At 39.7% G+C, this 16,305-nt stretch overlaps 2 protein-coding genes across 2 annotated transcripts; both read left to right on the forward strand.

Moving 5' to 3' along the window:
* Nucleotides 1–834: 834 nt before the first annotated feature.
* ndufs2 (NADH:ubiquinone oxidoreductase core subunit S2) lies at nucleotides 835–7,250 on the forward strand. Its single transcript, XM_018738543.2, has 14 exons — nucleotides 835–976; nucleotides 1,913–2,016; nucleotides 2,179–2,369; nucleotides 2,479–2,599; nucleotides 3,312–3,424; nucleotides 3,682–3,756; nucleotides 3,951–4,028; nucleotides 4,145–4,230; nucleotides 4,516–4,635; nucleotides 5,443–5,572; nucleotides 5,926–6,021; nucleotides 6,146–6,229; nucleotides 6,571–6,628; nucleotides 6,856–7,250. The coding sequence occupies exons 1-14, from the start codon at nucleotides 873–875 to the stop codon at nucleotides 6,891–6,893; spliced, it is 1,398 nt and encodes a 465-aa protein (XP_018594059.1). The 5' UTR covers nucleotides 835–872; the 3' UTR covers nucleotides 6,894–7,250.
* A 439-nt stretch (nucleotides 7,251–7,689) lies between these two features.
* fcer1g (Fc epsilon receptor IgFc epsilon receptor Ig) lies at nucleotides 7,690–12,668 on the forward strand. The gene is made up of 5 exons (XM_018738569.2): nucleotides 7,690–8,042; nucleotides 10,113–10,204; nucleotides 10,729–10,758; nucleotides 11,187–11,216; nucleotides 11,368–12,668. Exons 1-5 carry the CDS (start codon nucleotides 7,982–7,984, stop codon nucleotides 11,422–11,424), a joined length of 270 nt encoding a protein of 89 aa, XP_018594085.1. The 5' UTR covers nucleotides 7,690–7,981; the 3' UTR covers nucleotides 11,425–12,668.
* Nucleotides 12,669–16,305: the final 3,637 nt, after the last annotated feature.

A 16,305-nucleotide genomic window follows, 5' to 3' on the forward strand; every position in this document is an offset into this window, starting at 1 on the left:
AATAGTGAAATTCTCTGAAGTAGTTTAGTATGCAAAGCTAACTTTGTAAGCAAGTTTTGTCAGTTATTATTAATAATTTGGAGGGTGCGGTGGTGCAGCAGGCTTGGCCAGGTCCCGCTCTCTGGCGGGTCTGGGGTTCGAGTCCTGCTTGGGGTGCCTTGCAACGGGCTGGCGTCCCATCCTGCATGTGTCCCCTCTCCCTCCAGCCTTGCGCCCTGTGTTGCTGGGTTAGGTTCTGCCTCACCGCGATCTCGTTTGGGACAAGCAGTATCCGTGTGTGCGTATGTGTATTAATAATTTAATAAACAACAGCAATACAAGAATAATAATACACAGGTGTGCTTGAATACTTGGGGGACACTTTCGCCTTCTATTACACCTGTGGCTTAGTCTTGCATCAAGGGCTCAAGACTGTCCTGTATGAATAAGTAAGTAATTATGATATAAAGGATTTTATATGGCACAATAGTTTGTTTCGGAGCGTGCCAGTTACGTAAACAATTTAAAAAGTGCATAACTACATTTTTAGGACTTAAGGTGCTGGAGGTCAGGTGTTGACTTTATACTGCTTTCAACAAGTCATTATGAAATACAACAGAAATGTTCATTTTAAGACAAATTTAAGGTAACGTGAAATCAAATATTACATAATTAGTCAGAAAGTACTGACTAATCGGTGAACTGCTGATTTTCTATCTCTTTATAGACATCACAAAAACCGAGCAGCTGCATATGAACGAAACTGCCTCCATACCACAGCAGCCATTACGTTATAAGAACAGACATTAGCCTGAAACGCCACTTTACTGTAATATCGCGATAGGTGCGCGTGCACGCGCTCGACCCGGACGGGATTTTTGTCGGCAGCCAATATGGCGGCAACAATGTTGAGGTCGATCACCAGGCTAGGACGTCCTTCAACCTTCATTTTCAGCAATAATTTTATAAACCCTGGATGTACAGTGCTGCAGAATAGGTAAGATCCAAACGTTCAAACAAGTTTCGGTTATGCTGTTTGTTTCTTGCTGAACTAAGTGTGGTTTTTAAGGCCGAAGTGGCCAGCAGCAGGTCAGAATAATAATCCGTCCAGCTGATGATGCATAACAAGACACAGTTCATCATACTTATTAGGTAACAACCGTTTAAAAGGTTTTTTTAATTTTACTTAAAAACTCTTTTGCATACATAAGTTCTGCTTGCTGTAGGAATGATCAGTATGTTGTATCCGTCTGTGTCTGTTCTTTCACAGAGTGTTGTCAATCCTCAATCATGGTTTCCCTGGAAAAAAAATGGTGCAAATAATATTTTTTTTTTGTCAGCTTTATTGCTTTTAATATGCTGGTTTCATGTCTGGGGTTATGTTTATACTCTTAGATGGATAAATACTTAATTGATGACAGACTGAAATTGCATGGGCTACAGCATAGATAGATAAACAAAAGACACAGGTACTAAGCAGTGCAAATAACAGTAATAATTAGTAAAATGGTAAAAAAAAAATAAATAAAAAAGTGGTATTGTCTGCTTAGGACCACACTGAGAGAGAATGCAGAAACACAAGAAACAAAGGGAAAAGAGAAAGGAAACACTAGGAATACTAAAGAAAAATACACCCTAAAAAAGTAATGTTTAGCTGACTGCCACTCTCACACAGTGATTGATTTCCTCTACTGTAATTAACCTTTATTTAGTTGATTCTTTTGTCCAAAGTGACTTAAAATGCTACACCATGGACTTTACAGAGGTTTTACACATTTATAGAGCAGTTTATTCCTGTTGTATAAATTTAGGTTAAGTACCTTGATCAAGGGTACAAGAATGGGTTTTTCAAATTGCAGTGTGACAATGTGTTGTTATTTAATGTAGTAAACCATATAAACCATTTTATTGACACTGATTGTGGTTGTTTCAGGAAGAAGCAGTGGCAGCCAGATGTGGAGTGGACTGAGGAGTACGCGGGTGCCGTCATGTACCCCAGCAGTATTACTGAGAAGTGGACCCCACCACCATGGAATGGTACCCCTCCATTTTTTTAAATAGTTCATTTGCTGTTTGTCTGGCCCCATTATCTAGAGGAAGGTTACAGGACACATAGTTTCTTTGAATGTGTTTATCTGTAACAGTCTTTGAGTGCTTGCATTGTGGTTCTGCAGTGTTGCGATGTTGCTTTCTTCACAGACAAGGATCCCCCTGCGGAGAAGGAGGTGTCCAACCTCACTATAAACTTTGGGCCCCAGCATCCTGCGGCCCACGGGGTGCTGCGGCTGGTGCTGGAGCTCAGTGGCGAGTCAGTGAAGAAGTGTGATCCTCATATTGGATTGCTGCACCGTGGCACAGAGAAGCTCATTGAGTACAAGACCTACCTGCAGGTAGTTTGCCACCACAGTGTCTTTGAGATTGCGATATGCTCAGTGTGAATATGCCGAACTCTGGCTTACTCTTTCAAAATGTGCGGTGAATTTTTTTCTTCTCCAACAGGCCCTGCCGTACTTTGACAGGTTGGATTATGTGTCAATGATGTGCAATGAGCAAGCCTACTCGCTGGCTGTGGAGAAGCTGCTTAATATTCAGGCCCCGCCCCGTGCACAGTGGATCAGAGGTGTGTCTTCCACAGTAATATGTGTACTTCCTTCACAGTGTTTATTGCATGTGGAATATATTTACTTCAATCCTTCGCCATCACTGTTCAGTTCATAAGTAGGTATTTGGCTATATAAGCTATTTGGGGCGCATGCTTTGCACAGGCCTCAGGGAAACAATATAAGAAGACTGCGAGGATAAAGGTGGGATATCATAAATCCCCTAACAGTTGTGCTACTGGATATTTCAGATGTTGCCAGATGACTCATCTCCGTAACTCATTAGCAACTGCCTTGATTGTTTTTCTGTGCCTGTCACTTTATGTTGAGATGTGTGTTGCTGTATTGAAAAGAGCACTGTGTGAAGAATGTACTGAAAGCATCTGTCATGAGCTGACTCTTTTTTTTAATTTTTTTTTTATTTTTAAGAGCTATTCCTGTAAGCTGCCATCAGATCAGTCTGGCATCAGATAATAAAGAATGGACAAAATTGTACCAAAAAAAATTAAAAATGCATAACAAAGAATATTGAATGAAAAAGCTCTGACAGGGATCTGCAGATGAACTGCAAACGTGCTGTATAAATTTAACGTAATTACAGCACAGGTTCTAACAATTCTGTTACAAATGTTGTCTTTGTTAAAGGGTACCTTATCAAAATAGCTTTAATGATTGCACAAACAAGATTTTTTTATTAATCAGTGATCTACTCATATTTTACTTCTCACACAGTGCTGTTTGGGGAACTGACTCGTATCTTAAACCACATTATGGCTGTCACATCCCACGCCCTTGATATTGGTGCCATGACCCCCTTCTTCTGGATGTTTGAGGAGAGGGAGAAGGTGAGAGAAAAAGCGGGTATAATGAGTTGGAGAGAATTCTGGAATTAAGCTGTTTTTAAAGTTTAACTACATTGGAATCATTCCATTTGTGTTCTCTCTGCATTAGTAATTGTATCTTTTGTTTATGGATGGTTGTTGACTGCATATCGGTCGGGTTTGTGTGTGCATTGATGTTCAGTGGCCCTGTCAGTGATCATTTAGGTTTGTGTGTGAGAGTGAGTAATATGACAATTAATAGCTGCATTTCTCTTTCTCAGATGTTTGAGTTCTATGAGCGTGTTTCAGGAGCCAGGATGCATGCAGCCTATGTCAGACCAGGAGGAGTCCATCAGGTGAGTTCAACTTTCTGTCAGCATCAAGTGTAAATATGCACTTGCATATGGTACCTTTGTTTGTATATACTGCATGTATCTCTAGTTTAAGATGCTATATGTTTTTATGGAATTGTTGCTCAAAGAGGAGAAACCAAGGAATGGGGACGACACTGGTGGTGTTGGTGGTGGTGATGATTATGATTGTGTTGCAGGACATGCCCCTGGGTCTAATGGATGACATATATGAGTGGTGCAAGAACTTCTCTATTCGAATTGATGAGGTGGAAGAGGTGAGGTCCAGCTCCCAAAAGAGAGAAAAGTGATGCCTGTGTTCCATACAGTGTTGTCAGTGTCACATGTTTATGAGACTGTATACAGTTTGTCTCCTACCTGTTTTTACTTTTAGATGCTGACCAACAACCGCATCTGGAAGAATCGCACAGTGAACATTGGGGTGGTGACAGCAGAAGATGCCCTTAATTATGGTTTTAGGTATAAATATTGCTCCTGTCAAAAACCCACTTACATTCTCTGTTGTGAGCAGTGCTGTAACCTTTGGCTAGTCTAAGGCTTCAAAACTCTTACACAGTTTTACATAATTATGTACAATTATAATTGAAGATGCATTTAAGTGGATGTATTGTTAGTTGAATCATGTAGTGGTATAATACTGTCAACCTGTCAACACTTGGATAATAAGATATTAAATACATTCCTTCAGATGAAATTGTTCACATTGGCATTGCCCTCGTAAGTCAGATTTTCCCTCTCTCTTAGTGGCGTCATGCTCAGGGGTTCAGGTATCAAATGGGACCTCAGGAAGACTCAGCCGTATGATGTTTATGATCAGGTGGAGTTTGACGTCCCCATTGGCAGCAATGGTGACTGCTATGACAGGTTAGTGAATGTGTGTTTATGTATTTAAACTGCTTCCTTACATTTTAGGAGTTTACAAACTCCTGGTGTGTGTTTTCATAATCTTCAGTAATTCTGTTGGTACTTCTGTATGCTTTAAATGTGTTTGGGGAGGACATTTATACAATCTACAGTTCATCTTTCCATGACTGGACTGATAAGGATGGGTCATGCCAAGCTTTTAACTGATCATCTCTATGTATCATATACTTGATGCACATGGAAAGAGGCATAAAAGTGTCATTGCACAAAACATTCTGTGCAATGTATACAAACATTCCTTAGAAATTGTGTATTTAATTTTTTTTTGTTCTTTATTTATAGTAAGCTTGGAAATTGCTTGAAAATAAACTGTATTTAATTTTGCCAAGTATCCTACTACAGAGAAGAATTACAAGTAATCTGAATGAGAAAAGGAGGCTGGTGCACAAAATATTATGATTTCTTCAAATTCTCCATATTCATCATTTTCAGTAAAATAGTTTTGCTTATTGAAAGTTGTATGTTTCAAAATTATTTCAAATATTGAAATAACCTAGGTAAAAAATATTCCAGATGAACCTTTTTTTTTTTAAAAAAAATTCTGCAGTTGTATTTTGGATATAAACTATTGTGTTTCACTGTACTATCCGGTCATTCCAATATCCAGCCACCTGATGGCCGTTCCTGTGTGAATGAGCTGTTCTGTATGGTTATTTAGATTTTAAGTATTTATAAATGGTTTTATAAGTACAGCTTTGTATGGTGTTTGTATGGTGCGTGTTAACAGTGTGTCTCCCTGTCTTTCAGGTACCTGTGTCGTGTGGAGGAGATGAGGCAGTCTCTCAGGATCATGCTTCACTGTCTCAATAAGATGCCGGAAGGGGAGATCAAAGTAGATGATGCCAAGATTGCTCCCCCTAAGAGGTCTGAGATGAAGGTAAGAAGAGGAAGAGCCCATCATCTGTGTTACTGTTTTTCAGACCTGTGTCTTTATGGCACCTGGGTGTCCCTGTATCCCTGTACTATTGTGGATTATTCATGTGCATTTACAGCTCTGCCGCTCCTGCCTCTGATGTAATTAATGGTTTAGTGTTAATCGGGGGATCTGATTAAAAGTTGGTGCAAGGTTCTTAATATATTTTGCTCTATTGTATAAGCACCTGTTTATATAAAGTTAAAACGTATCAGCCAGGCAGCAAAATGTGGTGGATTATTACTATGTTCCTGATTGTGCTGTAGGAAAATGTTAAGTATCGTGAGTTATGTTGAACTGTTCTGTTTGTCATACAGATGTCCATGGAGTCTCTGATTCACCATTTCAAGCTATACACTGAGGGGTACCAGGTGCCACCTGGAGCCACATACACTGCTGTGGAGGCCCCCAAGGTTTAAAAAAAAAAAAAAAAAAAAAAAAAAAACATCCTGTGACACTATGTGATGACCACCGAGAGCTGTGTGTCTGCCCGTTGCTGTCAATTTTGGCGTTGACACTTTATGTGTTTGGTCACAGGGAGAGTTTGGTGTCTATCTGGTGTCGGACGGATCCAGCCGTCCTTATCGCTGCAAAATCAAGGCCCCCGGATTTGCTCACCTGGTAACACTTTGACTAGTTTTCAGGGATCCATCTCCTGCACCCCATCATTTGTTTTGATTCTTGCCTTAATTTTTTTTAAGCAGTAAAACCTGAGCTGTAGCTATAAAACTTCTGCCCACACTAGATATCAGTTCAGAATATTTTTAAATGAACAGTGTTTCCGGTTGAATATCTGAAGTAAAAATAACTGATTGGTGCCCTTGGCTCTGACCTCAGCCATTACACACCAAACTGCTGTTACACTTCATATCTTCTTTGACTATCTCTGTGACCGCACTTTGCTCAAGTACTTAATCTTGAGAGATTTTAAACTGAGTGTTCTTCATTATTTTCTCCTTTAGGCTGGATTGGACAAAATGGCTAAAGGCCACATGCTGGCTGATGTGGTGGCAATTATAGGTAAGACTCTTCACTATTAGTTTGACTTGCTGCATTTTTCATAATCTGTAATATCATACAATCTAAGCTTAGTATATAAATTATATGGTTTATGTAGTTATGATTATTTAAATTATTATAAAAATTATAAATCCATGTATTGTCTATAACATAATGTAGTTAAGTAGAAGTTAAACTGTATTCTATTGGCTCTGTGAGAACCAGCTTGCTTTTTGCTTTTCTTCCAGGCACCCAGGACATCGTGTTTGGGGAAGTGGACCGCTGAAGTGACTCAGAGCAGTTTTATTTTAGGTCTGAGCCCAGCTCTACCTGTCCTGAGCGCTTAGAGCTCCAACAGTCAACCTCATTCCCGCATTGGTCCAGTTGTAATCCACTCAGAAAACTCTCAGCTATAAATAGATTTTTGCTTTGGAATCTTTAACCATCTGTCTTCCCCACGCAAGGGTGGGATGTGGTGACAGTGAAGCGGATACCTGTACAAACGTAAATAAATGTGTTGCATAAAAATTAGCTTATTTCTGTGATTTTTGCAACATACTTGGGAGAAGCTGTAATGTTTAGCACAGTACTCATAAAAAAAATCACTGCACGTACATGAGTGCAATGTAAAGTAGTTTAACATACAAGTCATAACTAACCCAATAAATGCTGTATGCATTGGTTAAAATACAGTGTTCATTTTATGTAATAAGATGTGATGATCAGTTTGAAAACTGAGGATGTGCTTTGCACCAACATGCACATTACCTCCCAAAAGCTTGAAAAGACTTGCTCAATAATTGCTCCATATTTCCATTATGTTCTATCACTTCCTTAAATATATGTTGATCTTTCAGAATGACATATACATTTATACATAGGTCTGTCGATGTTAACCTGTTAGTATCAAGTGGTTCAGCAGTTGGCGCGGTGGTTTGAGCCGCTTTGCACTGGAGGGACCCAGGTTTGAATCCCCACTCCTGTTGTAGTACCCTTGGTGATGGTATTTGCCCTGAACTGATAACTGTTAAAAATGGTAATTCTTTTTTTTTTTTTCTTTCATGGCTCAGTCAGTGTAAGTAGCTTTGTCGCTTTGTAGGGAAATGTAAGCTAAAGAATTCAGTTTAACTGGCAAATTAGTTTCACACACTTGCAAAGCGCATTCAGTTGTATCTCTTTCTTTTTCCTTGTTCAACACTTGGCTAGGAGGGGTGCAAACATTGAGTGTGTGGGCACTTCAGTGCGGTGACTTCCTACTACCGCTTTCTCACACATTAACATGCACACACACACACAAACATACTGACAGTGAGACTCGTAGATCAAGTGCACAAGGAGCTGCAGCACTAAACGCGTCCACGTCCCGGTGACAAGATGACGGGGGGCTTCATTTACACGTGTGCCTTCTTTTTGTGCATGAACCTGAACTGTGCTGGTCAGTAACTTCTTATTTCCCATACGTATGTTATCACGCTAAATTGGCAAGGTACCTTTTATATTTACACGCGCACCAAGTGCTGCTTGAAAGTATGTGAACCCTGTATGTATGATAATTCTTGTTGTATGAAATATTAAAGTGTACTTAAATCTAAATCTTAAATAATTTCCTTTAAAGAAACATGGAATTGGTAATTACAAATATTATGTCAGATGAGAAACACTGCTTCTCATTAAAAAACCATTTCGTGATTCAAGGACAAGGATTTAACATACGTTCATATATATATATATAGAAATATATGAATGTGTACAACAATAGTAACTGAGTTGTCTTTGATGATCAATCTTAGACAAAAGCAATGCCGGCTGGGCAGGAATTAATCAAACTAGGTCTTAAGTTATACTTTGTGTAGCCTATACAAAACAATGTAAAAAGGAAAACTTGGGAGAAAAAGGTATAGACCAACATTTTGAATGTCCTCCATTTAGTTTAAGTTTTTTTTATCTGTAAGTAGGCTATAATGTAAATACCTTAGGGCCTATAAATTATTTATGCTTTCCTGCGTGTTAATATACTTTACTGCAATTTTAACATCTGCCACAGATACTAGAAAAGAACACTTCCTTAGCTGGTATGCCCACAAACAAGCACACATGGAAACTTGAACATAATTATTATTTATTATTGTGAACATGATCATTTTCACAAATGTATTCCAGCATAAGGGAAACGTTTCAGTCCGATATCTTTCGGTGTCACAACTGTATCGTCTCTTGAGCAATTTCCCCATTTTCAGCACAACCCTAAATTCGATTAGAACAGATATTTTATTTTTAAGTAAGAAACAAAGGGTTGATAAGATACTTAAAACCCATAAGGACACACAAAACTTTTAATTAGACAATAAATACAATATACATATACATAATACTTAAACACAAAATTATTGTTAGAGTACAATATAGTACACAAATTTTTCCCATATTTTAATGATTTATACTATATACTTTTACATGTGTTTGAAAAATATTCCAAAATATTATAATATTTTAATAATACACAAAATATAGTGTCTTTTAGAGGATCCACACCTCAGACCTGCAGCTGAACCCTGACAAAGTCATTTTATGTGCCCTTACCATGAGCAGTAGAAACAACCTCAGGCATATTTAATGTCCATTTTAAGTCTTTATATAGACAATCATAGGGTGTTGAAATTCTTCTCACTGATGTCTCATTTCCCCCGAGCATCACATGGCCAAATTTGGCTATTTCTCTTCCATAGCCTTTATCCTCCAGATGTTCACCTCCGGTTTCCTGACGAACCGCCTTTCGGGTCCCCCGTTAATAACAATAATCACATTAAGAGCAGTAAGGGGTATATGAAGGGCGGAAGTGTTTTCAGTTGTGTTCATGTTTGATAGGTACTTTGATGTTCTTTATAACGCTTGTGAATTAGAAAGAAGGAAATGAGACAAAGATTTGGGTGTGTGTGTATATGTGACAGTAAAAAATGACAATGTGAATGTTTTCTCACATTGCATCACCTTGAATTACCCTAAGCCTAATCCTAACCAAAATTTGTGCCACCTGGAAATCAATCTAGAGCACAGTCTAAATATAAATTCCCGTTGTAAAATAGCATACTTGTTTCTTTAGACTGAAGCGCAGCTGTGCTATTTCAGCTGTACAAATTCATATCTTTTGCATCCCACCTCTGCTGCCGAACTCGTGCTCCTGAGGGACGGCTCCTCATAAACTCGAAAACGTTTCAAACGCACGACTGCAGCCACTGTTCTAACGAAAGAGCAGCTCACGTAACTTCCTCATGTCTGAAGTCTTTTTATGTGTAAAACGTATTTAGATCAGCATTAGCGGGTGAGACGAGAGCTGTGCCGCTATTTTTAGGCTCTTTGCATGTATTTGCACGGTGATCTCAACAAAGCTTGTCATTGTCGTGACCACGATGCCCCGACGCCGAGACGCAACGCTGGAGATTTTCATTGTGCTGCTGGTGTGTTTTTAAGCATGTCAACGTGTGTTTTCTCTGTCTTCTGCGATCAGAGGCCTCGAACCACGCAGCCATCTGCTACACCCTGGACGGGATCCTCTTTTTGTACGGCATCATCCTCACCGTGCTGTACTGCAGACTGAAGGTGCCGTGCTTGGGGCTACAACTGGGAGGGGTAACTCTGTTAGGAGGAGGATTTTAGTGAATTACAAGCAAGATTTTCACAGTCTTATTTCCAAATAACAGCTAAAGGTAGGGATGGGATAGAAGTTTCACCCTGCTCACACCTTTGTTTTCCCATCTCCGTCACTATGAAGCAGCAAACACCAGTATACATATTCAGAGCGCATCACTACATTAGTGCATATTTATTCAACTCAGCTCACACAATTATTCAGGGGAACTTAAAGTGACTTACACAGGTGGGTAATTTTTTGAGTGTTTTAGCTTAGGGAAAGTTCCTTGATCAAGGGGATCAAGAGCAGGCAGTGGGAATTGAACCCAGGACATTCGCACAGAAGCGCTATCCACTAACCTACCTGCTGCAATGTGCTGGATGCCTTGCGAACCCCATTAATACACCCCATGATGCACACATCCACGCACTTCATTGATAACAATTCTGGACATACTACCCTTTGTGAGCTCCTGTTTTTGTTTTTTCTGCAGATAAGCACAAGGAACAGTGCATTGTCTCAGGTATCAATAACTAACTCTTTTCCGTTAATTCTATTAAGTGAATGTATATTTATATTTTTGTTGTGTTTGTATGAGATTTGCAGGAATAATTTTGTTAATCAGAAAACTCAAGTGTCAGAAAGAAAGGGGGTGCCAGCTGTTTTATGTTGGCAGAAATAGTTTCCCTCTGGAAGTGAAGGTTTAGATCAGATGGTGGGATGTATGGAACTGATTTATTGAACCCACATGATGAGGTGCTTTTTCTGCTCTCAGAAAAAGGCGATAAAGGTTCATACTCTATATGAATGAGTATGTGTGTCAGTACTTCATGTACATATATTCATTGAGATGTGGGGGGGGGGCATCTAGTGCAAGTGGACATGGAGAATTGGGAGTTACTAGTGGAAGGATCTCTCTGTCTAACTATACACTTCTGCTTTATTTTCTAGAAGAAAGACCAAGGCGAGGGCATCTACACTGTAAGATCTTCATCCTCATTGATCAGTATCACTGGTCACTTTCTTCTTTTTCTTCATGCAGTACTTTCTGCTATTTCTTGTAGTTGTTACTTCTACTTCTTAAACTGCTACTGCTGCTCTGTGTGTTATAATAGAGTTTTCTGCTCCTCAGGGATTAACCCCTCATGCCCAAGACACCTATGACACGATCAGTAAGCAAAGAAACTGATGATGAGGAGGGTGAGATGCAGAACAGCAAAACAGACTGCTCTGGAGGGTCAGAAATATAAGCCGGATGTCCCTGCTCCGCAAGAGAGCGTGCCGCACATGGCAGCATGAAACATCTCGTTACTTCCCACGTGGTTCTTTGCAGTGAACTCGCATGAAATTAAGCATTCGTCAGTTGTAAAATGAGTTTTACCATAATGCACCACAGAGAAAATGCCCTAGACATAGGGTCAACAGTGGTCCTTTCTGTCTCATAACACAATATTTTATTTTTCCCTAACAGTGTACTGTTTTAACAGAAAAAAATACGTTTATATGCTTTTAATGTCATTTTAAGTAGAGTATAAAAGTGCGCGTGTGCTCCAAGTTCTCATTTTGGTGATTTTTTTTTTGGGGCCGAGTTTCCGTTCTTTGGCACCATGGCAACTAACCCCTCCTTTCAACCACAAAACTCAAGTCCATTTCCTCTTTCGCTTGACCACACATACGGTCTGCTTGTGTGACTAGATACATACAACGATTTTTTTCTGTGCGTTGACATTATTAAGCATATTCTATCTAAGGGTGTGAGATTATTCGCAAAGGAGGAAGTGACTGTTTCGAAGTGCGTCAAAGAATGTAAGACTTAACGTGTAAGCGTCGTGCCTGCTTTCCCCTCGCACCAGGGATCTGTTTATTTGATCAGAAAAACCGAAAACCGGACCTCTTTGCATCTTGTCCTATGTACATATATTTAGAAATGTAACACCTACATAACAAATTACCAAGCAGTTTCCACAGTCTTTACAGTGTTGCTGTTATGCACATGAATCATTTTGTTGACACTGTTCATGGTAAAATACTCTCGCAACGGTTTGTACACCGGGATGCCTGCTGAGACTTGAATCTGAAGCATTTGGCCACAAATCCAGTTTATTAAGCACTGGCAACTCGATCTCCAGCGCTGAACTCTGGAATGTAAATGACAGATATGATGGTGAATACACTGACTCAGCAGTGTGTGTCTTCCATAACTGTCAAACTAACTTTCTAAAATAATGCCTTTGTAATACTTTTACCTGGACTTTTAATTCTGATGCATATTTTGGAATAAAAGAACAACAGAAGGTATTTTGACCTTAAAGTTCAGTTCATGAGCAAGCAGAAGGTACACCTTGAATTCAGTTTAGAAGCTATGCCCTGAAAATTTTTTAAAGAATTAACTAAAGGTGATAGCGGTAGCAAAACAACTACACTTTGCCCAAGATCTCTTCAGATCATCTATGGTGTAACCGTTCGTGCATCGTAACTCCAGAAGCATCCCCAGACACAACCTTTATTCAGCCATTACTCTGGTATTGTACTGCTCATTTGTGTATCTTATAATATTTAATAAATAAAAAAAAAAAAAATTGGTCTTGGTATCGGGATTTGTCTGTGTCTTATGCACCTACTTGAACGATGAACCTCGGTGTAGCAAGTGGTAGGGAACAAACTATGTCTACGTAAGACTTTCGTGTCTGCAGCTCTGTCTCCTTTTCTCAATGTAATGCATAAACTGTACGTCGCTTTGGACAAAAGCGTCTGCTAAATGAATAAATGTCAATGTAAATGTAAAGGTTAATTCTGGAGGAGAACAACAAAGTTGTACCAGTGCCTTCAAGCGGTACACCTTGATGATGAGCAGGAATACACAGTGAGTCCCAGCAATTTCATGGCCACCATAAAGCATTTTTACACGGCGCACAGGGGCACAAGCATGTACCGCATCGGAGCCACCACACGAAACTCTCGCTTGCATCTTGGCTCTCCAGCACCCATGTCAGCCTCCCCGAAGTTATCTTTTCTTTCTTTTAATGCATTTTATTTTTATGGAGCATTCTGTAGCATATCGTGCCTCTCGTTCTTGTTAATGCGCCTGATCATTTTAATTGTTTTCTTGCAAACTGTATTGGGGATGTTCTGTCCAGGGTGACGTGAAGAAGAGAGGCGGCGCCCACGAAAACACCCAGGAGAAATCAGGAAAATGATTTGTTTGTTCACACTCTGGTTTTAATTGCAACATTTGCCCAGAGTATCACTGAGGACAAGAACTTTGTGCAAAAGACAGATGTGTATCTTGGATAGTGATTGCGCTGAGTTCCCTTCGTGTTTTTGTCTTTGTTGTCGTTGCAAGTCCGTATATTTTGGCATGTGAAGTTTTGCAATTTTTTTTTAAAGAGTTTCCAAGAACCTATGCAATAATTTTTTTTTTCCAGTGTTTCATCACCACACTTGAGTCCAGTGTGTGCCCATCCCGCAGTGGTCTGGTTTGCCACACTGCACTTTAAGAAATATCTCAGCAAAGGCAGCTTACATGCCTTACCAGGTACTTTCACTATGATAATTACCTTGTTAAAGTGGTTTCTGACAACCGGGACTATACCTTGATGAATGTTCGTCCTTATCTATATAGTCAAGACATCACTAGGCATATTTTGGTTCATTTTTATGCTCAGCTCAGCATTGTACCTTTACTATTCAGATGAATGGTGATTCATTTGTATTATAATTAATTATGATTATGAATAATTTTGTATGTATGTAATTATAATTTTCCTTGTAATTTATGTTCCTATCTAGGAGATTTATATACAGTTCTCACTCATAAACTGGTGGAATTATGCCCGTAAAGTGGGGTATGTGGGCAAGGTATTCTTGTAACTCTTTCTGAGTATGCAGTATGGCACCGTACTGTATTGTACAAGAATAACACCAGAGGGACCTCTTTCACTTCAACATCAAGGGCACTCTTACCACACCTACTTACAGTTCTGTTCTGGGAATATTCGATCGGTACTTGTTCTAAACTGCAGATGTGTTGGGACAAAAGGGAAAATTAAATTGTTTCCTAGATTTTTTTTTTTTAAATTATTCTATCTGTATCGAAAAGGCTGAAATTAATGTAGAGGGAAATTTAGTGTGTGGTCTAACAGTTCTGTGTGAGCATGCTGAAAGTGCCTGGGGTTCACCTGCCACTGAAAGAAAGAGCAGCATCGAAATGTTTGCCCCCTCCTCCCGTCTGCATCTCGGTGTGAGGAAGAAGCAAGACTGCAAAAAAAAACAATCAGAAATCCTCAAAAAATACAACATGTAGGGGAGTGCCTGTGTGTGTACGCTAATCTGACAGCATATGCAGGGGGCCTTCCCATTAATCATCGTGTCTTTTTAAAGTTTCTTCGACTTTGAAAAAAACAAAGCTGGAGAAGGTTTTGTTTGCTGTCAACTTCATTGTTTTCAGTTGCATTGGGGTGGACCTGGTAATCATACTGCATTTAATTGAGTGTCAGTGTGGGAATCCCAACAATTATGGTAAAATATAGGTGTATGGAATCATGTCTGACTGAGGGTTCCTTCACCTGAGATTGAATGAGCAGAAGATCGCAGAGCAGGAGGATGCAATCTGGCTTTAATAAGCAACGGGTCCTGGATGAGAGAAGTGGAATGAGCAGCATATCCCTGCTTACCTGTAACTCAGTCACCACCGGGTCACCACCCCCCTCCCGCTTTTCTTTACTCCCTTTTCCCATGTGACTCACCCGCTCTCATCAATCGCAGCACATCCCACAGTGATTTCTGACTAGACAATTAATCACCACCTGAACAGAAACTTTCTCGCAATCTGGTGTGACGTTATCACCAACAAAAAATTGACCACAGAGAACGCTGACGCAGTGTTGCCGGATTCCAGGTAAACAACACGAGCATAATTCGCTGGTGCTCCATTAAGGCAACGGATGCCGAAATGTAAATGATGCAGAAAACAACACCCCTAGCTGGCTCCATATCGGATTATAAATGCTGTAATGAAGTTTGGGAGCACAGCATTTGTGCTATCTTCTCTAAACAGGGCTCTTATTTCCCCTCCGTACGATGAGCCCCACCCACGGCACACCTTCCTTTTTTTCTTTGCTCATATTTACCTGCACATACACAACATACAGGAAGATACCAGAGTCTTTTAAAAAATCTGCTTACATGTCAGACAATTAAACTCTTCACCTGTGACACTTTAAGCAGTTTAAATGATCTTTCTTTTCTGCAAAAGTGCATAAAGACTACTATTAATAATGAGCTGTATTTATATGGTGTGGGGGGGCATAGGGGTGGGACACAGGGGCGCAAAGGGTTTGGCCGGGTCCCGCTCTCTGGTGGGTCTGGGGTTCGAGTCCTGCTTGGGGTGCCTTGTGACGGACTTGCATCCCGTCCTGAGCGTGTCTCCCCCTGCCCCTCCAGCCTTGCGCCCTGTGTTGCCGGGTTAGGCTCTGGTTTGACGCGACCCCACTTGGGATAAGTGGTTTCAGCCTGTGTGTGTGCATTTTCATGTTAAGTATAACATGGTGTTGGAGTGTACTTACTTCTATTTGGTTCTTGTTTGTTTTATTCTTTACTCTTTATTACAGTAAAACTCAGTTATTGTATTACTTTTTTTAATCTTTATTACATTTTGATTATTATAATTATTTTGTTTATTTTAACTATTCTTTGATAATTATTCTAGTATTTACCATGTAATTCACCATAACTATTCTAACACATGGTAATGAAACAGATGATGTAATTAATAATAACTAATGTTAATGTGTAAAATCCTGGGACATTTGCATGTTTTCATAGCTTGTATCATAATGCTGCTAAGAGATAATAAATAAGTATCTTTTAAATATTTGGGGGCATATTACAGTCAGTTACAGGCAGGCTAAAAAACAAGTTTTTTTTTTTTCCTTTCTGGAAGCACCTAAGTAGTCAGACTGGTTTGCTGCTTCTGGGCTGGGCCACATATAATGTGTCAGATTCAGTGTCTACTTTTGTGCTGTGCGTGTAAAGCAGACCTTGACCAGTTTCCACAGCTCAGTTTTAGGGA

Source organism: Scleropages formosus, chromosome 3 (assembly GCF_900964775.1).
Source record: "Scleropages formosus chromosome 3, fSclFor1.1, whole genome shotgun sequence".
Lineage (NCBI taxonomy): Eukaryota > Metazoa > Chordata > Actinopteri > Osteoglossiformes > Osteoglossidae > Scleropages > Scleropages formosus.